The 24,842-nt window shown below is 42.5% G+C and overlaps 1 protein-coding gene across 4 annotated transcripts in view; it reads left to right on the top strand.

The window, feature by feature from the left end:
• rgs3a (regulator of G protein signaling 3a) overlaps nucleotides 1–22,765 on the top strand; it is a 148,487-nt gene extending 125,722 nt beyond the window's left edge. For all 4 annotated transcript variants that reach the window (XM_085793322.1, XM_085793324.1, XM_085793323.1 and 1 more), the window contains 5 exons: nucleotides 6,603–6,673; nucleotides 17,693–17,794; nucleotides 18,937–18,998; nucleotides 20,098–20,264; nucleotides 20,436–22,765. In XM_085793322.1, the coding sequence (XP_085649448.1) occupies nucleotides 6,603–6,673; nucleotides 17,693–17,794; nucleotides 18,937–18,998; nucleotides 20,098–20,264; nucleotides 20,436–20,636 (603 nt within the window). In that variant the 3' untranslated portion in view covers nucleotides 20,637–22,765. The remainder of the gene's footprint in view (nucleotides 1–6,602; nucleotides 6,674–17,692; nucleotides 17,795–18,936; nucleotides 18,999–20,097; nucleotides 20,265–20,435) is intronic.
• The last annotated feature ends 2,077 nt before the right edge of the window (nucleotides 22,766–24,842 follow it).

Raw genomic sequence — 24,842 nt, 5'->3', positions numbered from 1 at the left:
AACTCTCTGGCCAAGATCTACGAGGAAGTGCAGACACTTATCAAAAAATGGCAACGATTATCATCAAACAAACCAAGCTGTGTCCACTTATTTGCTTGGTTTACTAATATGTGCCATGCAACCAATACTATTATTAAGCTTTGACATCGAGAAAGAATCATATTTTTGCAACTACATTAAAATTAGGCATGCCGTTGCCCAGAGGATGATTTCATGATAAAGTCACTCATTTTTTCGAAGCATGTGTTTTCTGACTTTGGGATCACATTCCCTCAGGGCTGCTATTCATCAAGGATCTAACAGTCACTCCTGGGAAGTCAAACCAGAACTAAAAATACTCTCAAAAATAACAGTGCGCACTTAACGCAGTCAGAAGACTGACAGGCCAATCTAAATGCAATTAGACAAATTATATTTACACACCACAGGTTTTCAATGCACACTCTCTCAGCACTGTTCAGCCGGGACGCCTATTGATTACCTAATGTTTGAGATGCTTCGGCTCTGCAGTTGGTCTATTTCCATGGTTTCGATCCGTCTGTGAAACATAGTCAATTACGCCGCAACATAAAGGATTATTCATGCATAATCAATGTGTTGAAGCGTTTATTTTTGTAGTGATGGGAGGTGTTAATCTTTTGAGGGGCAGTAAATGCAGTCACAGTTGTTACATCCCGGATCATTGAAGCGCTTCTCTCTTGCTGCCGTATGGATGTCGGAGGATAAATGGAATTTACACTGCAAAAACTTCTTTTTACCAGTTTTTATCCATCTTCTAGGAGCTCTGAACATCTTAGTTCAGCTCTGCAACTTTCTGAATATTTGAGCAGATAAGAGTAATTTAGAAGAAAGTTGCTGAAATGCAAATGCTTGCTACAAACTTCTACAAAAATGGAAAATTGTGGGTTTTTTTCATTGTTTTTGTAACATAAAAAAAAATCTGTTACAGCTTAATAAGCCCTGTAAAACAGTGTATTATAATAGACTATGACTCATATCTCATTGTGTGCCAAGCTAACCTGTTGCCTGTTCATCATCATGCAGTGAAAGGAGATGAACAGGAAGACACTGCTCTGAGGAGGGGTGGAAAAAGCAGGTCGGAAAAATCGATCTCAGGCTTGATTTAATTGTTAACATTAAAAAATAGAGGGTTTTTATTTTTTTCTGTAATGATTTCAGTGTCTTGTGACTACATGGATCCAAAGTCTGACACATCTGGTCTCAGACTTTTGAACTCCTCCATATGCGTGTACCATTCAACTATTTAGTAATATAATACATTATCATCCATATTTTTCTGTATAGCAAACTGAAATTGAACCAAATTGAAAGTCGTGCAGTCTGGGTTGGTAAGTCACATGGAGACAATTTGGGGAATCATTTCCTCCTCTGTTTACACACTTTGTAGCTTCCACATCCTGATAGACATATGACTTTGATTAAGACTGAAGTGCACTCTTTTTCCTTTCATTCCTTAGGAGAAAGTCACAGTGGATACAAATAATAGAGCCTGAACCAACAATCAGGCTTCACACAGATATTACCCTCCCAAAAAGTTTAAGGGGTTAAAATCACATTTAACCCAATTTAACCACATTAATCCCCCATCGTTTGCTCAGTGCAAGTCCCAGACCCGCCAACTCCATACAAGTCACTGCCAAAGAATTCTGCCTGACCTCGTGTGAGTGTCGTTTCAGCAGTACGTCTTAGGAGAAGTAAATCCAAGCGTTCATATTCAGCAGGTTAAACAGAGAACGACATCAAGCTGTTAATACTCTACTATCCTGTCACTCTATAGTGATCCTGTGCCTACTGTTAAAACATATATGTTCACATCGAAGCTGATCAGTACCACAGCCCAGGTGAGGAGCAGAGGCATGAAGCCAGGTTGGATGACATCAGGATGTCAGGTCGAACAGGTAGTACAAATCTAAGGCTGAATTTTGTATTTTATTTGTTTATTTAACAGGGACAATGCTCGAAACATATATTGTGCCAGATTTAGCTGTAAGCTAATTTCCATCTGCTGTCCCTGAATGGAGTGAGAAATTTTGTGGGTTTACGTCCCATCATTCAGATGCCATCCATTTGTTTTTCAAATAATAGAAGAAGCAGAGGAATGAGCCTTAGGGAGAAAAGCAGCAGGGGTTGAACTGGTGAGAAGTTTAAATACACAAAGACCAAGATTCATTTCTTCACCTCTGGGGTTTTAGGCTGTCGGAGGATTTAGACTCTGAGTTGACTGGGTCAAGAATGTTTCTGAGCCGTGTTTAGAATATAGTCTCTACAACGTGTTTGTTAGTGCAAAGTACAACTGAAGAATGTTAAGTTTGTTGAGACAAAGACACTGACATTTAGCCTCGTCCTATTAAGAAATAGCAGCCCGTTGGTAATCTAACCCTCATTTCCAAACACACACACACACACACACGCTATTCTCCGTTGACTTTAGCTCAACAGACGTGTTCCCAGGTCGTGTGCACGTCCATAATGTCTTGAACTTATTTTGCGTCGTTGGAAACATGTTTGCCCATACGATTAGCCTCACACGTGCATAAATGTATACATGTTTTGCAGCAAAAACACGTGAGCAAGGTTAAACCTTTATCTGTGTATCTGAGCAGCCATCCTGCAATTGCTTTACCAGTGTGCATCCCGTGCCTCAGGGGGCCGTATCGCCGTGTGGTCTTTGGCAAATTCTGTGTTTTCTTACTGTCGTCAGTGAGGCATGTGAGCCGTCTATACACATAAGCACGCACACACACGCACGCAAATACACACACCAGGGTTATTTTTAGAAAAGACTCAGACTTTTTCTGCTCCACTGGCCATTGCCAGGCAGTCTGGGTGCGTGTGCATGGTGTGTCTAAGTCTCTTTTGTATTTCGGGGCCCCATTGGGGTCTGGCAGCCGAAAAGAGAGGAGGGAGGAGAGAGAGAGAGAGAAACCTGAGAATAAACCTGCAGCGTTATCAGATTTTTATTTCATTTTAACACAATAATAATCAAGTTTACTCATGCAGCGACTTTCCTGTACAATTTGGCGCCAGTCTGGGAATGCCGTGTAGTGTGGAGCATGATGAAATAAACACAGTGCATCTGATTACTGAGGAAAGGCTGAATATGACTCAAAATAAAAATCTATTATGACTCATTTTCATTAATTTGACCAAATCCTTACTCACTCTTCTCAGGTAGAATTTCATCCATGTTTTCCTGTAAATTGCATCATCAAGCAGAATTAAAAGGAAACTTGATCGCCATTTTTTTGATTAATACATGATGTCATGGTGTTGTAATTCAAAGAAAACTCCTCCTCCCTTTTAACTGACTTCCCACTGACAGAATGCAGAACATGTATCTTGATTTATGGCTCTGCTGCGGGGCGTAGACAGGAGATTTGGCACCGTGTGTGTGTGTGTGCGCATGAATATCTGCGAGGCAGGAGGTGAAAAGTTGGGATACCATCTACATTACTCCTCCACCACCTCTGCAGATGTGCTCAGCAGTGGATGTGTGCTGATTCATTTGAACAGCATGCATACATTTCTATGAAAACTCCCAGATGTAAGCAGAAAGCAGACACATTTCCCTGTGTGTGTGTCTGTGTGTGTGTGTGTGTATGTGTGTGTGTGTATGTGTGTGGGTCCGTGCTGATCTCATCCAGCTGGAACATAGCAGTCTGGTGTGAATGAGCATCCAGTCCTTAGATGCAGACGGCTAGTTGAACAAAAGCTGATCCCACAAACAAGCTATTCCCCCCTCTTATCTCCAGTGGCTACACACAATATAATTTGTTCTCCTGATACCCCTGAATAATCCTGTCCTGTGGGCTGCATGAGGACAAACGTCCTTGGAGAGGGTGAAGTCTGTGTCGTTTTCCAAGTGGTTTCTGTGTTTTCAGAGGAAAGCCTGGCTGACAGCTCCGCGGGGACCGGGGGCTCGTCTGTTGTGCTGTTTCCTCTGAGATTAGTGAATAGATTTAGAAGTTTTTGATGTCTCCTATGATCCTCAGTGACTTAATCCCTGCTCGTGTCACCAAATGTGGCCTGTGTTTGTAGCTTGTTTTTGAAAAGAGGATTTAGTTACATGTGTTCTTAGAGCTGGAGAACATACTTACATATAGCCAATATCATATTGTGCATAAATACAATCTATTCTGTAAATGCCTCACCTTTGTTATAATGCCAGGTGTCACATATGATCACATTTCCACTCTCTTTGATTGAAAAATAATATCAATATAATCAATACAATATGTCCTCTTGTAATGTAATATAAGATAATAATGTAAAACGATACGTCTTCTTCTATATAATACACGTCAACTTGATCAGAGGAATAACCTTATAAAGATGCCGTCTTTTCAAAGTAATGTGAATAGACAGGGAAAACAAACCTCCCTCCACACACACACACACACACACACACACACACACACACACACACACACACACACACTCCCACATACTGTACAGTGTGACAGGTCTTTATAGCTATCAAACAGCAGCTCTAAATATATTTTGGTCCTGCTCTTAGCTTGTGCCTATTTTTAGACAGCTCCTACATAACATACACTCACTCACCTTTCACACTCAACTGCGACTGCGGTCAAAAAAGCGCTGCATGTGTGCTACCCACAGTGACAATCTTCATCTCAGCAGGGGGGCAGAGTTATGAAAGGATGTATCACAGAGATGTCCCACTGCAGTTGTGAGTGGCAGTGGGGGGGGGGGGGGACTTCACACACACAAGGAACTGTTTTATCACAGTTTATTATCACTAGCACTAATAAATCATATCAACACACTTTGCTGACCCATATCAGCATTGAACAAATACTTCAGATGTCTGGCATGTGCTTCAGTGCTGCTGACAGGAGAATGACCTTGTCACAAACATGATAAATTATATCTGACTTCAAAATAAGCTTACAGTCACTAGGAAGATTGCCAGGGTGTTTAAGTGAAAGCTGAATACACATCACAACAACTGAAAAAAAAAATTTGAACCACTGAAAATGTCCAGCTTTATAATGTAATAAAATATCTTAATGCATACTATTATAAATAGCTAAGAATTTAAAAACTGTCCCAGGATTTTGTTCCATAATGGAGGTACAGTTTTTCCTCTTCTGAATTATAATGAATGAAGGATGAAACAATTCCCCACAAAGACAGAAAGAAAACCACAAAATTGTTAATGTCTCATGAAGCAATTTCATCTAATGGTTTAATCTCCTCTGGGTTCTTTGCAGTTGTCAATTACTTAAATAGCTTAATACATTTGATTTATCATCCGGTTCCTGCAACAATATATAAGAACAATGGGATAATACTCTGGGCAGCTGGTACATACAGGCTGGTTCAACACAGATGGATGCATAATGCAGGAAATGTTTGCTCACAAAGCTCTGTGTTTCTGTTTAAATACAATAAGACTCCCACACCCACAATGTGCACGCACACACATTCTTACTGTATGCAGGCACAGTTGGATACACAAAGGCATTTACACACAAACACATTAATATGCATTCATGCAATGCATTTTTAGCCCTTAAATGTGACGGCCCAGAGAGCTCAAAGCATTGCGAATACACAAACACACAAACAAATTGGAGAAACATCTTCACCAATTTGGCAAGACAGGAGCAACAGAGGAAAAATGACTGGAGAATACTGAGAACAACCAGATACAAGCAGATGCAGTGAGCTCAAGCTGTTAGGAAACTACAACTACTCCAGAGCCAACTTTAGAAACTAGGGTGAGCATTTTTTGGGAGGTTAAACCTCACAACAACTGTGTGAGTAAGTGAAAGGTAGGCCGAAAATCCCCTTAATTTGCCAAAAAATATGCTCAGTCTGTGGTCTGAAAGTCAAACTGGATTCCACAGAGACATAAAGCCCACCCCACCATGTGCTACCAGCTGTGGCCAGTATCTAGCTCCGATTCAAATGTCTGTTCCTGTAATACAATGGGTCATTATTTAGACCCTCACACACACACACACTCACACACACAATGGGGCAGCTTCGGGCCATCAGATTAGTGAAGATTGACCCCTTCCCCACCCTGAAGCTACTTCCCTTTTTCTCCCCCCCCTCTGAACCAATCAAAACTGTGGGTTGGCAGAGAGTGTAATGTGAAACCGGGGTCTAGGCTCAACACTTCAAACCTAGGGCACAGTTGGAGGCCAACAGAAACAACAGCCGTTGTCTTTCACACTCTCACAGATTTTTCCTTACTTTGTTCTACCCACACGGACACTGTTTACAAACACAGTCTGCTTCATACACACTCGGTTTATTCCGCAAGATTCAGACACACACCTCTGAGGGCTTTGCCATGTGGGACTTACACTGTGGACTGCTGCCATGGATTAACCATTTTGGTGACAGGCCGTGTGTGTTACAGAGTGGACCGGTCTCAATCTAAAGAAACGGGACGCACCAAGGACTTACTAGCTTTCTAGCCACTCTGGGTGTCATTGCCTGTTTTGGGGCTAGTTGAAGCTAACCAGCAGGCTGCATGAGGCTAGAGGGCCCTCTTTCTGTGTGGAGGCTGGATGATGCAGTGTGTGCTCTCCTTCCTCTCCCCCCAGCTGAGCTCCGGATCCCCCTGTAGCTGCGAGGTCGGCCCTGAAGGGACAAAGAAGAAGAAATCCAAGAACCTGTAAGTACTCAAATCTCAATTTCTATTTTTTTTCCGCCTTCATTGTTTTGTTTCCTCTAGACATTCTCACTTTTCACCATCTGCTTGTTTTTAAAGTTGTAAGCAAAGACTGGCATGTTGAAGCTTTGACTTTGACTTGCAGATTTAAAATACAAAGTTCATAGTGAATATGTGAGAAAAATAAGGCATGGAAATAACAATGAATGAGAATCAATACACTGATTGACCTACAATAGCATCTATCACCTATGTGTTCACTGTTCAGTCGTCAGCCTTCTGTTTTCATCTAATTCAATGTTATTTTATTTGTACAGTTTTCACACATTGCTTTTAGAGGATGACGATACTTGTGTTTAAACTAATAGTGAATGATAAAGACGTGTTTTATGGCAGCCCACTGGGGGGTTAACTGAGATATTAGGACCTACTCTGACAATGTGTGAGCCGGGTGTGAATGGATTAGCAGATGGAAGACGTTAAGACATGTCCACAGTAGTATGGCTAAATATATAACCTCTCCTTTTGTTTTATTTAGACTCATTTAGAAGGATTGAAAATTAGTTTCAAAAATAGGCTTGTTACTCTTTTGCAAACACTGTGACATGCAACTATTTTGGTCATTTTTAATGGTCCGTGCAACAGCTTCACATTCACAGACCGGCAAACGCAGAAGTCTGTTTTATGCTAAAAGTGGCTAATCATTTAACGCTGATCATAATCTACATAATGAAGTGGTAAATGATTTGTGCAAAGCCCAGGAGTGTGGTACCATATGGGTCTCTCACATTCTCATTCAGTGGTGTGAGAAGGCAAGGTGTGCTGTTGGAAGTGTTTGTTTGGTTGTGTTTGTTTGTGTCAGATGTGTGTGTCGACGCCTGAGTAATTCATCAGCTGTCGAGTGACCTTTATTCACGCTCCTGTTCATCAGGATGAAAGCACATTTCACACCTTCAGGACAATAAAACCGCTCACAGTGACCGTCCTCTGGCCTGATGGCTGCCCATTCTTCTACAAGCTGTGTTTAAGGTTGTTTAGTTAACCAGTAGATTAAGTGATTAAGATTCCACAGTTTTTTTTTTTGTTTTTTTTTACTGGTCTTGAGTATGTTGCCTTTTTACAAACAGCTTCAGCTCTATTCTTGTTTTTATTTGCTTTTAGATGAAACAGACACATCAAAGACTAGCCTACAGGATTTTTAAGGGATAAGACATGTTTTCTGTCTTTAACTTTTAGCTTTTAACTCTAGTATGTGTGCTTTTTTTGGTCAATTAGCAGAAATGAAAGACATATTTCCAAATCAGTAATTAATTTATGATCACTTTTTGAACAATGAATTGCAATAAATTATGTTGTGAACACTTAATAACAACAACATCAAACAGGAGTCGATTCGTTAATTCTCATGCCACTTAAATGAAGAAGGAATCCTTATATTACACTCTATTCAAACAAACACTTAAAACACAGATTAAAATTTGATGATTGACTGTGTAATGTGTGTTTGACAGCTCCACAGTATTTGTTGACAGAGGTCATGGTCAGCAAATAGCAGTTTGTTTCCTAGTAATAGGTAGACAAACATGCACTCACAGACTTGCTTCTACTTCTCAGGCACTTTTCTGTCAAGGAGATGTGAGATAAGACACAGAAGCTAGATCTAAAAATGTATTGGTTTTTGGATGAGGTTCAAGTTCTTCTCTTCTTTATATCTCAGTGTGGATGCTTGAATCATTGCCAGGTCTTATTTCATGACTTGGTGAGTCTGGTAGAACGTGTAGACATTTTGTTATGGTAGAACTATGTCTACTTTGTTCCTGTGCTGGTTGGTGATTGGTATAGCTAAGTAAACATGTAATAGTCTTGCCAGGTGCATTGCCAATTACCTTAAAGAGGTTCATGTGTGTTGTTTTTTTTTGCTGTTCAAGAGACATCTGCACTGAGTGGTTGTGACACTGATGAAGGCTGCATGGAAGAGAACAGTTTGTCTTCTGTAGATAAAATGACTTCCTGTTGTTGATGCAGCCCTCCTCTGTCATCATTAGTCAATATAAAGGAGCTCACCCTCTAACCTCTCTGAGCGTGGTGGAAACTCTACATGTTTACACACTCGGCTTCTGTACTTTTAATCTTTCTTTCCATTCAGTTTTCAACATTATGAGCCTGTTGTCACTTATTGTCCAATATTTTTCTGTCATTTCTTTCCTACTATGTCGCTCTGCAAAACTATACCAAGGTCAGTAATCTACTCCATCATATTAAATCACACAATAAGCACACTCTCAACACAATATCTGCCTAACTCAAGGGAATACAAATGCAATATGTTGCTTGCTGCTATAGATTGAAATCTCAGCCTTTCCTATATCTCTAAGTATGAAGGAAATTAAATTATTTCCCCCAGATGTTGGTAGACTGATCTATAACCTACTGTATAGAGAGAGAGAGAGCAAATGGAGCAAGTAGATGAACATCTGTATGGCAGAAACATGGCAGATGGAGCCATTTATAGTTAAAGACAGAACCCCGACCTTTGGTCATGTGATTTTAGATTAGATTTTCTGTACTGTCCTGTGTGTGTGTGTTTTCTTTAGGTTTGTGGCCTTTAGAGAGAAGTGAATGTGAAATCATTTGATGGAGGGAGGTTGTTTCTTGTGGTAGACACATTCATTTGCTCTTGTTTGTGAATCTGATCGATTGCTCTGTGTTTTTGTCTCACACTTTTTCTCTTGGAGTGGTCTCAGTCTGGCAATTAGTATCAGTATAAACACTCGTCTTCTTTGCCTTAATCAACATAATCACCATTGAGTTAAACAAATCTCTATACGCAGCATCAACAGCCATTGTGGTCGGAGAAAATAAATAGCATTTTTGCACAAAGAGGTGAAGTGGCACTGGCATGAAAAAGAACATTACATCTGTCCTCTTTGAAGCCTCCTCTCTCCACTGCTGCAAAGCACTTGGCCACAGCACAGTAAATTCATTGTATCGCCTTCACTCCATGCATCATTTACAACAACAGGCAGTCTTGGCTTCTTAAGCATTCTTTCCCTCTTCCTTTACCTCTTTTTCTGCACACTCTTTTAACGTTTTCTCACTGCCAGGACGCCCCTCTCTCTTTTTCCTCATCTCCATTTTGGACATTTAGCTGCCTGTGTCCCTTCTGTCTGGGTCCAGCACAGCTGTTTTTCCTGGGATTGTTCACATTATCTCTGCCTCTCTCCCTCCCTCCCATTATCACCTTTTGTTTTTACTCAGTCCAGGTGTTCTATGACTCCCCCCACCTCCCCCACCATCCAGAAGTTTACAACAGGCAGCAATAAAGCAATAAACGTATTTTGTGGTTTTCCAAACTAATCCGAGTTAAATGTGCACAAATGTGAGCTCTTTGACAGATTACGGAGAGTTTATGAAGATGATGACACCCAGAAGCAAACTTTAATTTAACACCACAGAGATTAGAACTGAACTACAGGAAATAAAGGCAGATGGAGGGGGCAGACAAGAGCAGAGTAAAGTGTTAAATGCAAAGTGTTTATTACAAACACATCAGAAATTACCATCTGATGTTCCTCTGCTTGACCTCCTATCTGCATGTTTGTGTTTAACATCCTGTATGTGCATATTCTTGTCAATATTTGATGGAAAGTATTTATATTTTTTCTTCTTTATTTTTTAACATAATACTGATTGTGTGCCATCTCTGGTAGCTTTTTCCAGGCAAATAATGGATATCACTCTGCTGCCAAGGTGCATCTAGTGCCCTGTTTAGTGCTGTGAAAGCCGGCCAAGGTGAATGTCATTTGTCTGGTTAGACATGATGTGCACTGGCCTTGTTGTGGAATCAGTGTTGAGATTATGTGAACCACTTCAGGCTGTTCTATCTGTGAAGAGGCACAGTAATCTAGAAACGCTAAATTAAAATTAACTGGACTCCCTGACACTGGAATATTTCCATCTCCTACTGAGACTTCCTGCTGTGGATACCTGTGGTGTTGGTTTTGATTTGCAGTCGACCAACTGATTTCAGCTGTTGTTAGCACCACCACACTGCTAAATGCAATTATTGTACATAATCAGGCAATAAAGTGCTGTAAAACCCTTTTTCACTGATATAGCATTGTGTTCCTCTAACACTGAACACACATTTGTTCTTCTAGGCAAAACTCAGCACCTGCATTGCACTGGTTAAGTAACCTGACGGAAACAGGTCTGTTGACCTGACTATCCACCAAAGCATGTCGTTTCCAGTCCACTCAATTAAGTAACTACTACTTGAGGCAGTTTATCAGACCTTGCAAAGCTTCCTCTAGAGCCACAAAAAGCTTTATAGTATGCAGTAATAGTCTGTAAACAGAGTTCCCCTCACTAACTGTGTTTACATTCTTCCATTTACTTTGTTATATAGAGCAATTGTAGGCTGCATACATTCTGTATAGTATTTATAGAGCTAGTCTAACGTCAGGGAACCATCATGTTACTCTATCTGGTCTCATAGGTCACAGTTTGCAGTGGATTTGGCTTTGTTTGATGTAATGGAGGCGACTACTTTAGTCTGCTCAGTGTCCATAATGTTATTTGTTACACAACCACCTCAAGCAGCGTTGGGAACTTGATGGAGAAAATGTTTTTGCAGTTCTCACATGTTGGCGTTGGATAATAGCCACTGGTAGCCTCATTGTGTAGCTGTCTCGATGCACACACACACAACCAGACATCAAGTATCGGCACTCCCAGTCAAATGAATCATACAATGTTTCAGTGAAGCCCTGAAATTGATATTTTAATGATATTGAAAAGTTTCCGGGGTGCTGTGTGGCGCAGTGGGTTGAGCAGACGCCCCATATGCAGAGGCTCCACTTCTCGCTGGAGTCAACCCTGGTTTGAATCCCGCATCAGGCGGACCTTTACTGCATGTCATTCCCCTCTCTCTGCCTCCTTATTTTCTGTCTCTCTCAACTATACTATCAAATACAGGCAAAAAAGCCCCAAAATATACTCGGAGAAAGAAAAAAAAAGTTTTCAAGGTTTATTAAAGCAGATAACAGCGGCACGGCCGTTTCGGCTAATGCTGTGTTCAAGGCAGGCTTTTGAAACCGTAAGTTACAGCTTCAAGTCACAACTACGACTTGGTAGCGTTCCAGGTAACCCGTAGCTCGTGTTTTTACCGTCCTGTTGTCTGTGAAAGTTCCCTATAACGGCCACTCGTAACTTCCGACCCGTGAACTCGTACCAGATCGAACTGGTATGACTTCACAGGAAGGAAAAACACAAAGTACGAGTTTCCTTGAACGCACCATGAGTTAGCAGCCCCCGCCCTTGTCAGTCATCAATTGGTCCTCGTGCTACGTCACCACATTCACGCGCATCCCTTGGCTGCACACACAGCCCTTCATGCCGTTCTCTCCCCTCATTGGATAACACTTGTATCCCACAAGGAAAATTTTCTCCTCGGGTTACAGCAGAGCAGAGTGACGGAGAGACTCGTGTTTAGGCTGAAATACTTCATGTAAGTGATTGCTGACGGAAAATAGGACTATTTAGGACTTATATTAACAAAAACATTCCACTGATATCTGCTTTAATTACCTTGTGCATTCTCACAAATTGAAACAACTCCAAACTGAACTTGTGTCTCAAATTTAATAACGTCTATAAAATCTAGCTTATTGTGCAGAGAAACTACACAAGTGTTAAGTTTTGGATTCAGCAGAGCTCTGCAACCACTCATCAGTTACACAGCGACAGATACGCAGGTCATTACAGTAGTCAAGTCACTAAAAAGATAAATGTCATCTCAACTCACTACCCCATAAAACTTAAAAAAAAGAAAAGAAAAACTGTCCATGTCTCAGTGGAAAGAATCTATCCTCCTGTAACACTGCGTGATGATTGGGTGAGCCCAAGGTCCGCCCTCCCCAGACCCCTCAGGACTATATAAAGCTTCACCACAGCCTCTCAGGGGTTAGAGGAATGTGATTGTCAAACAAACCCTTGGGCCCCGAGCACCGGCAGTCCTGACACACGCTTACATGCTGTCAAATCTCCACACACACCAAGTGAACCTGCAAACAGGCCGGCACCCATGTTTCATACTATGGTTGATTTCTCAGAGAAGTACCTTGAAAGGTAAGAGCCAAGGCGGTGGATGTGTGTGTGTGTGTGGCTTGATCTGTGCTTCAATTTTCATTATGAAGATTTGGAAGCATCAAAAGGGAGGGTGCCAGAGCGTGGGTGGTGGGGGGGGGCTGCTTGGCGTCCCCTCAGGAATAGTTGCTTTGGAGCTGGCAGGAAGCTCTCTGACCTCTACGTGGATCTCATTTGACAGTCGCAGTGAGGGAGAAGAGAAGAATCCCCCCGTGAGGGTGAAGCGCTCAAACTATTTTGGAAGAAGGAGCTTTAACTTCTAACTTGAGGCTGCCCCTTGTTCTTATTATACGCAGCCTGGATTTCAGGAATAGGATTGCTCATGTGGTTTTTGTGGCTAGGAAGGTGAGTTGGCTCAGAAATAGAGCTCTTTTTTTGGTCTTGATTGAGGGAGACGATGAATGTGATAGTGTTATATTTATGGACGAAATTTAGGACAATTCCCTTTTTCACTGTTCTTCTAGGAATATTGCACAGCGACTCTGATTTGCAGAGAAGGCACCATCCTCGCTTCCTTGTTGTGTCACAGGACATCTCATGTTTTACAGACACGTCGCATATCTTTAATGTTTTGTCTGCGGAGAAAGCACAGCACGGTCAACACAACTGTGTGTGCCCAAACAGTGTTAATGTTATTTAAAGCGCTGGAGGTACACTGACACAACCCTTGACCCATTATACTCACACACACACACACACAGATTCACAAACAGGCTCCACACACTGCTATTTGTATTTTGTGCCCTGTACTCACTGCAGAGGCACACAGCCTTCTGTAAATAGAAAGTGGCAGAGCGAATGAAAACATGCTTTAACGCCGCTGCTCTCACCACCGTCTGTTTTTCGATTCCTGAACGCTGGACCCCAGATTTCACAGGTCAGGCTTAAACAGAGTAAGAACTCTCCCCCTTCCTCCTCCCCCTCCTCCACCTCTTCCTCCTCCATTGTGGGAGAGGAAAAAGCCTCGTGTAGTAAACACTAGTCGCAAAGTGGGATGAAATGGGGCAGTGGATTTGGCTGGTGCTTGTGGTGGTACATTGTGATCTGCAGTATGTCTGTCTGCTGCTCTCCCCCATGTGCTCCCAGAGCCTTTCCCTGGGAGTGCGGCCTACTTTTCAGAACACCAGGAATAGCCAGCAGGGTGCTATTAGTGCGTCTAATGTGAGCCAAGCAAAGAGGGAATAAAGAGTACTGAAACCTGCAGATAATTGCGGCACTAAAGACCACCTTCACTCAAGCACAGAGAGCTCTCTCTCTCTCTTTCTCTTGTACAGACACTTAGCTGTGCACACACACAGGATGCCATGTGCCGCCAACATGGATGTGCTGTATATAGTTTGCTCTTGTGACAGCTGAGCATACACATTAATTTGCTAATCTTTTGAAGAGCATGTGTCAGTCTCTTATCAGATTAAGTCAAGAGTCGGGGTCAGTGTATGTAATAAATCAAACGGGGTGTGATACATGGCTAATGGCATTAGCGCCGGTGGAGCTGTTAGCAGCTGAGACAGAGAGAGACATACAGTGACAAGGAAAAAGCATAGACTGTGTAAAAAAAAAAGTAGCAACTTTAAATAGAGAGCTACTCAATGTGAGAAAAGCCATTAACACAGACAGAGCAGAGGTGCAAAGAACACTGGTTAGATACCAATTCAAGTGCAAGTGCGAAATCATTATAGAGTGCTGTTTCTTAAAAAAAAATAGACTCAAGCACAAGACTGTGGTGTGTGATACTGAAGAAAACACAAAAATACTCACAGATTTTGTTGCTGTGTTGTTATAAAGAGTGTTTGCATGTAATTGTCCCCTTTCCTTCCTCCTTTCAGTCTGAGTTAAGGGTTTAGGGTTTCTAATAGTGTTTTCCCTGTGTTTAGGTGATTAGTTGTAGTTAAGTAGCTGATTTTGCAAAGTGTCTGCATCTGGAGGCGACAGACGTGGCTGAAGTCCTCCGCATGACACTGTGTCTTGGCCCACATGGAGGGAGGAGTATTGTGTGGCCCTCCTTCAGAATTGGAGTTGCTGCTGTCTCCCATTGAGCTAATAAATCACAAAGGCTGTTTCAGTCTTGGCTGCATCGGTTGAGTTGCCACACAGGAAAAAAACTCCCCGCTCTGTTACATACAACCCTAACATGCAGACTTAAGAGAACAGAATATTGTCTGAGGTTTGTTTTACATTTCTGAAAAGAAGTGGAAAAATAAATCATGTGATAATGGAAGCTCAAGTTTCCAGTGTGGAGAGAAACTGGGTGAAATAGTGAGACAATCCCTTACAAGAATTATGTGCTGCTGTTTGTGTTTGCAGTATCCATCGACACCCACATGGTGGCAGGATAGAAACATACATGTACTTTCAGTGCCTGTTGTTATGACATCATTGTCACATCATTCCCACGCGGGTTCAGCTTGTTTAAAACCAGACACAAATAATAAAGTGTCCTTTGTCAGGCCGGCTATATATTTTCCTACAGTTTTTTTTAAAAATAAGTTATTTTCCTCCTCACATGTGCTGGCAAGACAGAGGTTTTCTTTAAGCAAACACGTGCACAGCCCTGGACCTAATTGCCTCGAGTGCAAGCTAAAAATAGAACAATCTAATAAATCCAGCTCGGGTGTTATGAGTTTATTTAACAGCAAGAGAGTTTTTTATTTGGGTAATAATGTCCTTCAGGCTTAGAAGTGTGAGCTATTTACGGGGATACAGCGTTAGAGCCCCCCGTTGTTTCCATGAAAGAGAGGCCTGAGTTCTGTGCAGTTGTTTAGCATCTGGTTTCTGCCTGTTTCACGCAGGGAACTGAAGTTGTTTCTCTCCACTAGTGATGTTATGTAGCTAGATGGTTATGAAAATTGTCTGTTTTTTTTCTGGCTCTCAGTCATCTTCAGTTCATTTTTTTTGTCTCCACATAAAACTTCAGTTTCTTTTGTTACCTAATAGAAGGATAAAAGCTTTCACATAGTTTTTCCTAGATGTCACATCAAATCCCATCATCTTTTCATTAATCATCATGCACGTTTTTGATGAGCCTCTCTCCTGAATGTGGCAAATGCTTTCCCAAGAGGTCTGTTGTGGTTCTCTGAGTTGACTAAAGTAATCTGCTTCAGCTCAGCTTCCCAAACCCAGACACGCCCAAATCAATCTTTCTACAGAGTCACACTCATCCTGATTTTAAAGGAGCTATTCAGCCGCTGCTTCCAAGAGCTCATGTAGTCGTGTTATTTCATGCATATGGGCATGTTTCGGCCTTTCCTCTGCTGCAGGCGTTGGAAAAACACACATCCACAGCTGACTGTGCTCTCTGTTCAGTCCGGCAAGCCACTCTCTGAGTGTGTGTGTGTTTGTGTGTGTGTGTACATGCATAAACTAGAAGGCCAGTGTCAAACTACATATTTCAAACTTCAGTTCACCAGGTTTGATGTAAATCTGCTCAGTGCTTATTGCAAAATGTAACTGACAAATAAACAGAAAGGGGTGAAAGCTTCATGTAACTACCTCTCTCCCTCTTCCTTTCGCACACACGCACATTACACACACTGGTGCAGACTGGGAGTTTCCCAACACCTGCGACTGGCATGAAAGCACCAGTGAAGTGGGCATGAGCTGGCACATATACAAGAGGGGGGGGGCTTTTTTGAACGTTTGCCTAGGCGTTCTTTCATCCGCATCCGAGCGTATTCATGTACAGTGCCCACCCTCCCCCCGCCTCCCCCCTCTCTCCCAATCCTCCTCGGTTGTTCACATTTGAATGATACATGTCTATTACAGGGAGCTCCGTTTCTTAATTTGGGGTGTACATGCTCTCCTGGGGGGCCGCGGGCTGGCAGTGGGACAGCTTGCAGTGATTAGGGCCAACGAGCGCACACCACCGCGCTGCATTATTAGCAGGCCAGCCAATCCACAGTGGAAATCAAAAGCAGGGACTCAGGAAATGGGTGTTGAGTGAGGTCACATCCCAATGAGGCAGCACGTGCTCCAGGTCGGGAAGAGCCAGGACAGGTACCATGGGATTCTACGGAAAAGCGCAGAATACTGGTAGAGCCCACAGGGAGGGAGGGGGGGGGCGAATGGTTGGTGTGTTAGTTGGTTTTCGAGTTAAGGTGGCCAGCAGAGGGTCCGTGAGAGTGTGTGTGTGTGTGTGATAGGGGTGAGGTGGGTGGTTAGGAGGGTGTTGGACAGTGCTGCCGGTGCGGTGCAGCAGAGGGGAGAGGAGGTCACTGTGCCCTGTTGCCTCGGCCCTGGGTCAGCTCCCTCTCAGCAACCCCTCTAGGCACATGGAGAATGGCGTGATGAAACAGAGGAGTGAGCATTGAGTCTCTCTCCTCCTTCTCTGCCACATTCGCTCAGTCCCTGCCGAGGAACCTGCCAGGGACACATCTACAGGAAAGACTGTTAGAGATATTAGATTGACAGGAAGAGACTCTGACACGAAAGCGAGGGGAAAGGAGCCTGATATCCGCCTTTTGGAGCAATTCTCTTCCACCACACCAACACACCTGGCTGAAGACTAAAATGTACACATCACGACTTCTGTTTTCATCTTTTCTGGCATTTTCTGGGTTTTCTTATCATATGGATTGGATTTACAGTGCTGACGAGCGTATTGGTGATTGCCATTGCCTTGGATTGTTTCTGTTGTGGACTTTGGACTTGGACACTCAACACTTTCTTCCCATCTCTTCTTTTTTGTCTCCCTCCTCTATCTACTTTATCATCCCTGTCATCCCTGATTCCATTTTTCTCCATCTCCTGCCTCAACTTTCCCTCTCCTGGACCCATAAATCTTTCTTTCACTCCATCCCTCTCCCCTTTCCGACTCTCCCTTTCTCTCTCTCTATCTCTCTCCCCTCCTGTCTCCCCCTCTATCTTTCTCTCACTCAGGGCCAAAGACATGAAGAATCGGCTGGCTTTCCTGCGGAGGAGGAATGAATCCCCAGGAAGCAACCCAGCCAGCAAGTTAGACAAATCTATGAAGTCAGTGAAGTAAGTGGCCACTTCCTGGCAGCGTGTGCATGTGGGTGAGTGTGAGACTGCTTTCCGGGTCTCGCCACAGCTGGTGATGACCTGGCGTTGGAAGGCAGACATGTGGGCAGTAGGAGAGATGGGAGTGTGCTTGTCATGCGTTGTGTTAATACAATGAATGGAAGGAAGCGTTAGGAAGGACGGCAGATCAGAAGGAGGGAAAGTAAATCATTTGAATTGTTTTTTATTATCTAGAGAAAATATTTTCAGAAGATAATAAATTTAATTTATCACAATTGGTCACTGAAATAGACTTCAGTTGGAGCAAATATGTAAAAGATGGGCAAAATATATATACTTTGTAGATATTTTACATCATTAAACCACAATAAATATCATCTGTAGAATTACATCCAATATAGATATTATATATCTGTATGTTATCATGTGCTTTATATCATAATGGTAGCTAATGGTAGCTTTTGCTTTTAGTAATTTTAATGTGAAAGCCTTCTGTAGACACTGTTTTGTTGAATGGAAACAAAAACTGCAATAGAAACAATGAAGAAAAAAACCCCAAAAAACCAAATGTGAAAGCCCAGGATTAGTGCATGTCTGCTTGTTTTTCAAACATGACAGACAACAAGAGAAATGCAGTTTTTGCTGGTTTGTGTCAGTAGAATCTGTGTCAATTAACAGCTCACATGTGGACAGCACTGAGTGTGAGATTAACCCTGGATAGAGGCATGCTTTATAGCAGGGGGCAGAGAGGATGAGAGGCAGCAGGGGGCAGACACACGCCAGTGGGGGGAGGAGGTCGCTAAACCTAACACCGCCTCCCCATTGGACGGCCGTAGCTCCTCCCCTCCCGCCTGCCAACTCGCCTTCAGTGGGAATATAAAAAGCCTACCCCCACCAGAGTGGAGCAGACAAGACTCATGGCTCTCATCGCCGAGACAATCTGTGAGGCAGAGCTGAATGTGAGGCAGAGAGCAGTAGACACAGACTAGACACAGAGTGGAAGGAGGCAACGCAGAGGATTTACCCACGTCCACGCTTCCACTCATCCACCCAGCATTAGACAAAGTTCTGCGGATGGGTCACACAATGAGAAACCTGGCTGAGATGGGCTTGTTAAAGAATCGCTCTGCTTTCATCTGCAGGCCCACCCCGGAGGAAGCACTGAAATGGGGCGACTCTCTTGACAAGCTGCTGGGACACAAATGTAAGTTACTTTACATTCCTTATTATTCATTGTTTTGAGGTATAGACCACTCTGCTTTGCATATATGTAAATCAGCCGTCTCTTGTTGTCTTAAGCATGTTTGGTATGTGGTTGAGGATAATATGGAAGTACATAGAGGCAGAATACAAGACATACAGTGCATGCTTAAGGTGGTGGGGGAGGCTGGTAGTCACAGGAAATATGCATGTATTGTTATGTAGAACACACACACACACACACACACACACACACACACACACACACACTGCCGCAGTAGCGGGCAGCTTGCAGCAAGTTTTCCCTAATCCCAGCGGACAGACCCCATGCGTTAAACAGAGAGAAGGAGGAGGGGGGTGGGGGGTGGAGAAAAACCAGGCAACCTGCGAGTGCGTTGCTATTTTGGTTTTCCACAATTCATCTTCCACAGTTTAGTTTCAAAGGCGACACAAAGCCAGCGCTCCATCTGTTCCTCATCTGGCTTCGATGACCTCTTTATTCTCCCTCTTCTAATTTCCTCTCCTCTACGGTACGTCTTACCTCACTGCTGCTTACCAGAATGAGGTAAGGCATGACTGTTGCATTGGCGCTGCTTATCAGCGTGGGTGAATCATGGGAACGGAAAGGTGCAGACAGGAGCAGTGGGTGGACACGGCTTCCTGCCTTTCTTTCTTCTGGATGCCTTCTTCCTCAAATCATTAACTAAACTGAAACTTTAAAAAGCCCTGAGCTTCACAATTAGTCCCCCCCGCCCCCAACACACGTACACACACACTGAAACAGTCGTGCCCTTGTTCAGTCACTGCATGCGCATAGGAAGACGCATAGTATATGTCATGCTGAATAGAAAGGAAAGGATTGGGTCAGAGGTGTGATGTCACTCAAAGGACGACAAAGACACCGCGGTGTTGAGAGGGGTTTTTAATGTCTCACTTTATTCCAACCACATGACTCAAAAAGGCCGTCACACAGCTATTTTAGGCACTGAAACTCCAAGGATCGTTTATGCTGTGAGGTTGCCATGGCACTCTAGTCAACTCTCTCCTTGTTTATTCTCCTCCTCCTCCTCCTCCTCCTCCTCCCCCCCTCTTCTCTGTCTCAGATGGTCTGGCAGCGTTCAGAGCTTTCCTGCGCACGGAGTTCAGCGAGGAGAATCTGGAATTCTGGCTAGCCTGTGAGGAATACAAGAAGATCAAGTCACAGTCCAAGATGGCCTCGAAAGCCAAGAAAGTCTTTGCAGAATACATCGCTATCCAGTCTTGTAAAGAGGTGAGTAAGTGAGAGCGAAAACAACTCACATGGAGACTGGAAAAAATGACATCAAATCATCAGCCTAGAAAAAGGAAAACATGCATTTTCCATTTTGTGTTTCTTCAAAAAAAAAAAAAAAAAAGCGCAACCATGCACTCGTCTCACTGACTCCATTTTTTCCCCCTGCAGGTAAATCTGGATTCGTACACCAGAGATCACACTAAGGACAACCTGCAGAATGTGACACGCTCCTGCTTTGACCTAGCGCAGAGGCGGATATACGGGCTGATGGAGAAGGACTCATATCCCCGCTTCCTCCGCTCAGAACTCTACTTGGACTTAATCAACCAAAAAAAGCCCAGCTCCACCTCGACTTCATCTTCATCATAAGAGACCGATGACGAAAATGATAGAAAGAAGGCGAAGAGAAAGATGATGATGATGATGATGATGACTTGAAAAAACGTACAGTGGGTGGGTGGGATGTGAGGTTCTTTGTTTGCCTTTTTTTTAATTTTTCGTTTTTTTGTGTCTGTCATCCTGTCCACTATGATTTTTTTGTTGTTGTTGTTTTTATGGTGTGAGAGGACGCGGCAAAGCTATGGCACTGCAAAGGAATGTAGTTTACACAGTTACCAGGTGGATGGATGAATGGATGGACTGATGAATGCATGAATGGATGTTACTAAAACTTACAGAAGCCCACCATGGAGGGCTGGAGCAGGAGCTGGACGCTTGTCTGATCACTGTTGCTTTTTTTTTGTGTGTGTGAGTCTCTCGTAAGAAAAAAATGACGTTTGTTTGTGTTTTTAAGTTTTTGTCCAGTTGTACTGGAGAAAAGGAGGGGTTACTGAAAAACACCCTGCAGACATGAAGACAGTCCGGTACTGTTTTGTCACTTTTTTCCTTTATTTTACTTTTGAAAGTCCCTCTTTAAAATCCCCCTCCTTTCCTCCACCACATGCTCTGTGAAGCCACTTCAAAAGCTGTTGGTACGACACAACGTCCTTTTTCCTTCTGTTTTTATTTTCTTTAATCAAGCTCCAAACTGTGTGACGGAGAGAAGAGAAAAAGACAAAGATGATGTCTGAATGAAGGCTAGTGTTGTGGCTGAGTTTCACACACATCTCTGTTAGAAGTCCACATCCTCTCAAAGCTTCTCTAAACAGCTTCCAACTCATTCAGTTCATCCCACGGCTGTGGAAAGATACTGTGAGCGTTCAACGGGGACAAAGGCGGAGACAGCGACCGGCAAAAAAAAAAAACACAAATGTATAAATAAGAGGACGGACCGGAGCTGTGAAGAAACGCAGATGTGTCACTCGCACATTAAAAGACAAAGAAGATCAAGTCGCCGTCCATAAAGAGATTCAAAATCACATTCACAAGCCAGAGATGGAGAATAAAAAAAGAAAAACGACGACTTGCTTCCTTCCTCTCTCCAAAGACTGTTTACAACAAGGAACGAAAACTCGAGAAGCAAAAGAAAAAGTGTTTGGTGCAGCCAAACTCCATTTCCTTTACCATTGTAGCTCATTCTGTACTAATGGAGGAAGCGTTCTCAGGACATTGCTCTGACAGGTTCCAGCTTGGTTTATCCTCTCAGCTGTTTCTGTTTTTCTACACATGCTGGCTGTTTTTCTATGCTTTAGGGTTCCTACCTGCCCTTCCCTAGTTCTACTGAGCAATACACGAGAGGTTTGCTCCTTTCATAGTCTGAGGAAAAAAACTGCTTCATGTTGTACAAAGGTTTTTGCCTATTTATTTAGATTAACTCGCTGGATGCTTCTACAGACACCCTCACCTCCTCCAAAGCACTCGGCTAAAAGCTCTCACTTTCCTCTTAACCACCAAACAGGTCCAATACTGTCCTGAACTTTAAGTGCAATATTTTTTTATTTTGATTTTTTATTTTATTTTATTATTATTTTTGGTTTGTTCATTTATTTGGATAATTTTGAATTTTTATGGGGAAGACGAACGGCTTGAGCTCTGTATTAACTTTATTTGTTAAGAAAAAAAAACGTAGAGCTATAAGGTTGACTTACAACTTAAACTTTCAAGAAGCATAAGTAGTTTAATTAATTTTAAGCAAGTGATTCTAACTGTGTGTTAACCCCTGGCAGCAGGCAGCTGGGGATGTTATGGTTGTAAATATAATTCTTTAAGAAAACTATGTGATAACACATTAAAAACAAACAAAAACAAAAAAACTGATAGGTCTCTGCTGGTGATGAATGTGGGACCCAGCTGTATCTATGTAAATATGAGAGACTCAAAACTATAAGATGACATGTATTGTTAAAAAAAAAAAATTAGGTGAGCAAGAGCAGGTACAATCTGCTCTTTTCCCTGGTCATACACTGCTTGTAAGGAGTTTTCTGAAATGCATTTTATCATTTTCACTGTTTACAATTCAAAAAAAAAAATGCATCTCCTATGATAGCAAGTGAAAACAGTAGAGTACATTTGGTGTCATTGCTAATGATAAATAAACCAACCAACTGAAGAAGTAAGAAGTGTTGTCTGTGACTTTTTTTTAGGATGTGTGTTTCATAACATTCACGATGGTGCATGGGAGCATTTCTCTTAAAAGAATGGTTCAACATTGGGAGCACATGGGACTGAAAAAGTCTGTTACTCAGATAACATGTTTTGGTTTTACGGGGAGGGATCACAGGTCAGACCACGATAAGACCTCATCAAGTTTCTGTGTCAGGGCAAGAAATCTGAAACAAGATCAAGTATCAACGAGAGGGGCTGATTGGCGTTTTTTTTTAACCACTTCCATTGTTACTGAAATCCAGCCACTGAGGAAATGCTGCCTAATTGAAATACAGGTCTTCCCCTCATGGTGTCAACCATCATTCGCTTTATTAATAACAACATTGGACTCCCCAAGTTATTGCTGAGATTTGACAACATGGAGACAACACTGAAAAGAAACCAAACAGTCTAGTCATAGTAAAGATAAAGAACCTAATATAGAAACATCCAAATACAACAACTATGAACTCCCAAACAAACTGAAAACTGTTTGAGTGAACAGGATGCAGACCAACGAGACTCGACCTGACCTGTCTGGTTTTCTGAAAAGAAGGGCAAGTGGGTTTGACAGGGTTCAGCTTTGGCCGAGTTGTTGGGATGGGATGAGAGGAAACAGTTGGAGGTTTATGAGTTGTGTGTGTGTGTGTGTGTGTGTGTGTGTGTGTGTGTGTGTGTGTGTGTGTGTGTGTGTGTGTGTGTGTGTGTGTGTGTGTGTGTGTGTGTGTGTGTGTGTGTGTGTGTGTGTGTGTGTGTGTGTGCGTGTGTTTGTCTGTGTTTGAGGGGGGAGGGTTGATCAGTCTGAAGTGGTGTTGGAGACAGTAGTAACAGCGCCTAATCTCCTTTACCAGCTGCCATCTGTTTTGACAGAAACAGTTTCTTCACACAAAAAGGAGTTGTCATCCAACTCTATCGCCTCTCTTGGCCTGTTTCCTCTCCGTCTCGCTCCCCGTTGACTGTGTCTTTGTCCTCAGGGCCCTCGCTTGTGTTTCTCCGTGCTCATCTTATACACCACACACAATGGAGGTTCCGCTCTTGTGCTGGATTCCTTTACCAAATCCTTTTGTTCAAGTTTCCTTCCTCTCTGTCATCTGTGTAAACCATATCACAGAGTCTGTCATTGTTTTCAAAAAATCAGCTGTCACGTGAGCCCCAAAACGCGCCAGCTCGCATTTCCTGCCTCGTTCTCCCTCGTTTCCTGCCGTTCCAAATATGGCTGTGAACGCTTCCTGCATTGTGACAGTCTCTTATCTTACATTCTTGTCAAGTACAAATTTGTCACCAGGATACAGCTAGCGTGAGATCAAGCTATTGCTATTATCTTTATTTACAGAAAGCTTTTTTTAATTTTAGTCAACACTGCCAAGACATCCATGTCTTGTCTGCTGGACTATAGGAAAATAACCACAGGGATAATCTTTATTGATTATTGCTTTGCCAATCCAATGGCTCTCCTATAATTACTATACTTAAAATATTATATTCAAAATAATCAGGAGGGTTGTTTCCATCTTGTTTTCATGGTCCTGGCATTGAAAGATCATTTCACTCAGTGTCTCTGACTCCAAAAGGACATATTTTTAAGTTTTCCCATTGCTTCATCTATCATTAGCAGTAAGAATAATGTTAGCATGTTAACCAGCTAGCCCTGGCCTGTCAACAACAATGCCCAAAGCTCTTGAAAAGCAACAATTACCATGACCCACAAGAAACCATGTTCAACAGCAGAAAGAAAAAAAATAAGCCTCTCTAAAGAAGAATACTCTAAGGAATAACAGCTTTCCCTGCAGGAGAAGAGACATATCTGTCTGTTGTGAAGCAAGAGCTGAGAGACAATGAGCTTAGGGGAGCACAAAACACAGGATAAAGGGCAAACACAGTTTATCCAAGAAGTGATTCTCAAACATAATTTGTTATGTTTACTTCTTCTGTTTTTGTAAAGACAAAATGTTTCTAATTAGTGAGCATTAGATGCCTTAGTTGTTCGTCATATTTGAAGTCTTTTTTGGTATGCTAAGCTAACTTTCAGTTGGCTGTAGCTACAGGCCCAAC

The sequence above is a fragment of the Trachurus japonicus genome, chromosome 12 (assembly GCF_045865225.1).
Source record: "Trachurus japonicus isolate A0001 chromosome 12, Traja_1.0".
Classification (NCBI taxonomy): domain Eukaryota; kingdom Metazoa; phylum Chordata; class Actinopteri; order Carangiformes; family Carangidae; genus Trachurus; species Trachurus japonicus.
Note: the sequence above shows the minus strand (reverse complement) of the source record. Positions and strands in the feature narration are given on the sequence as shown.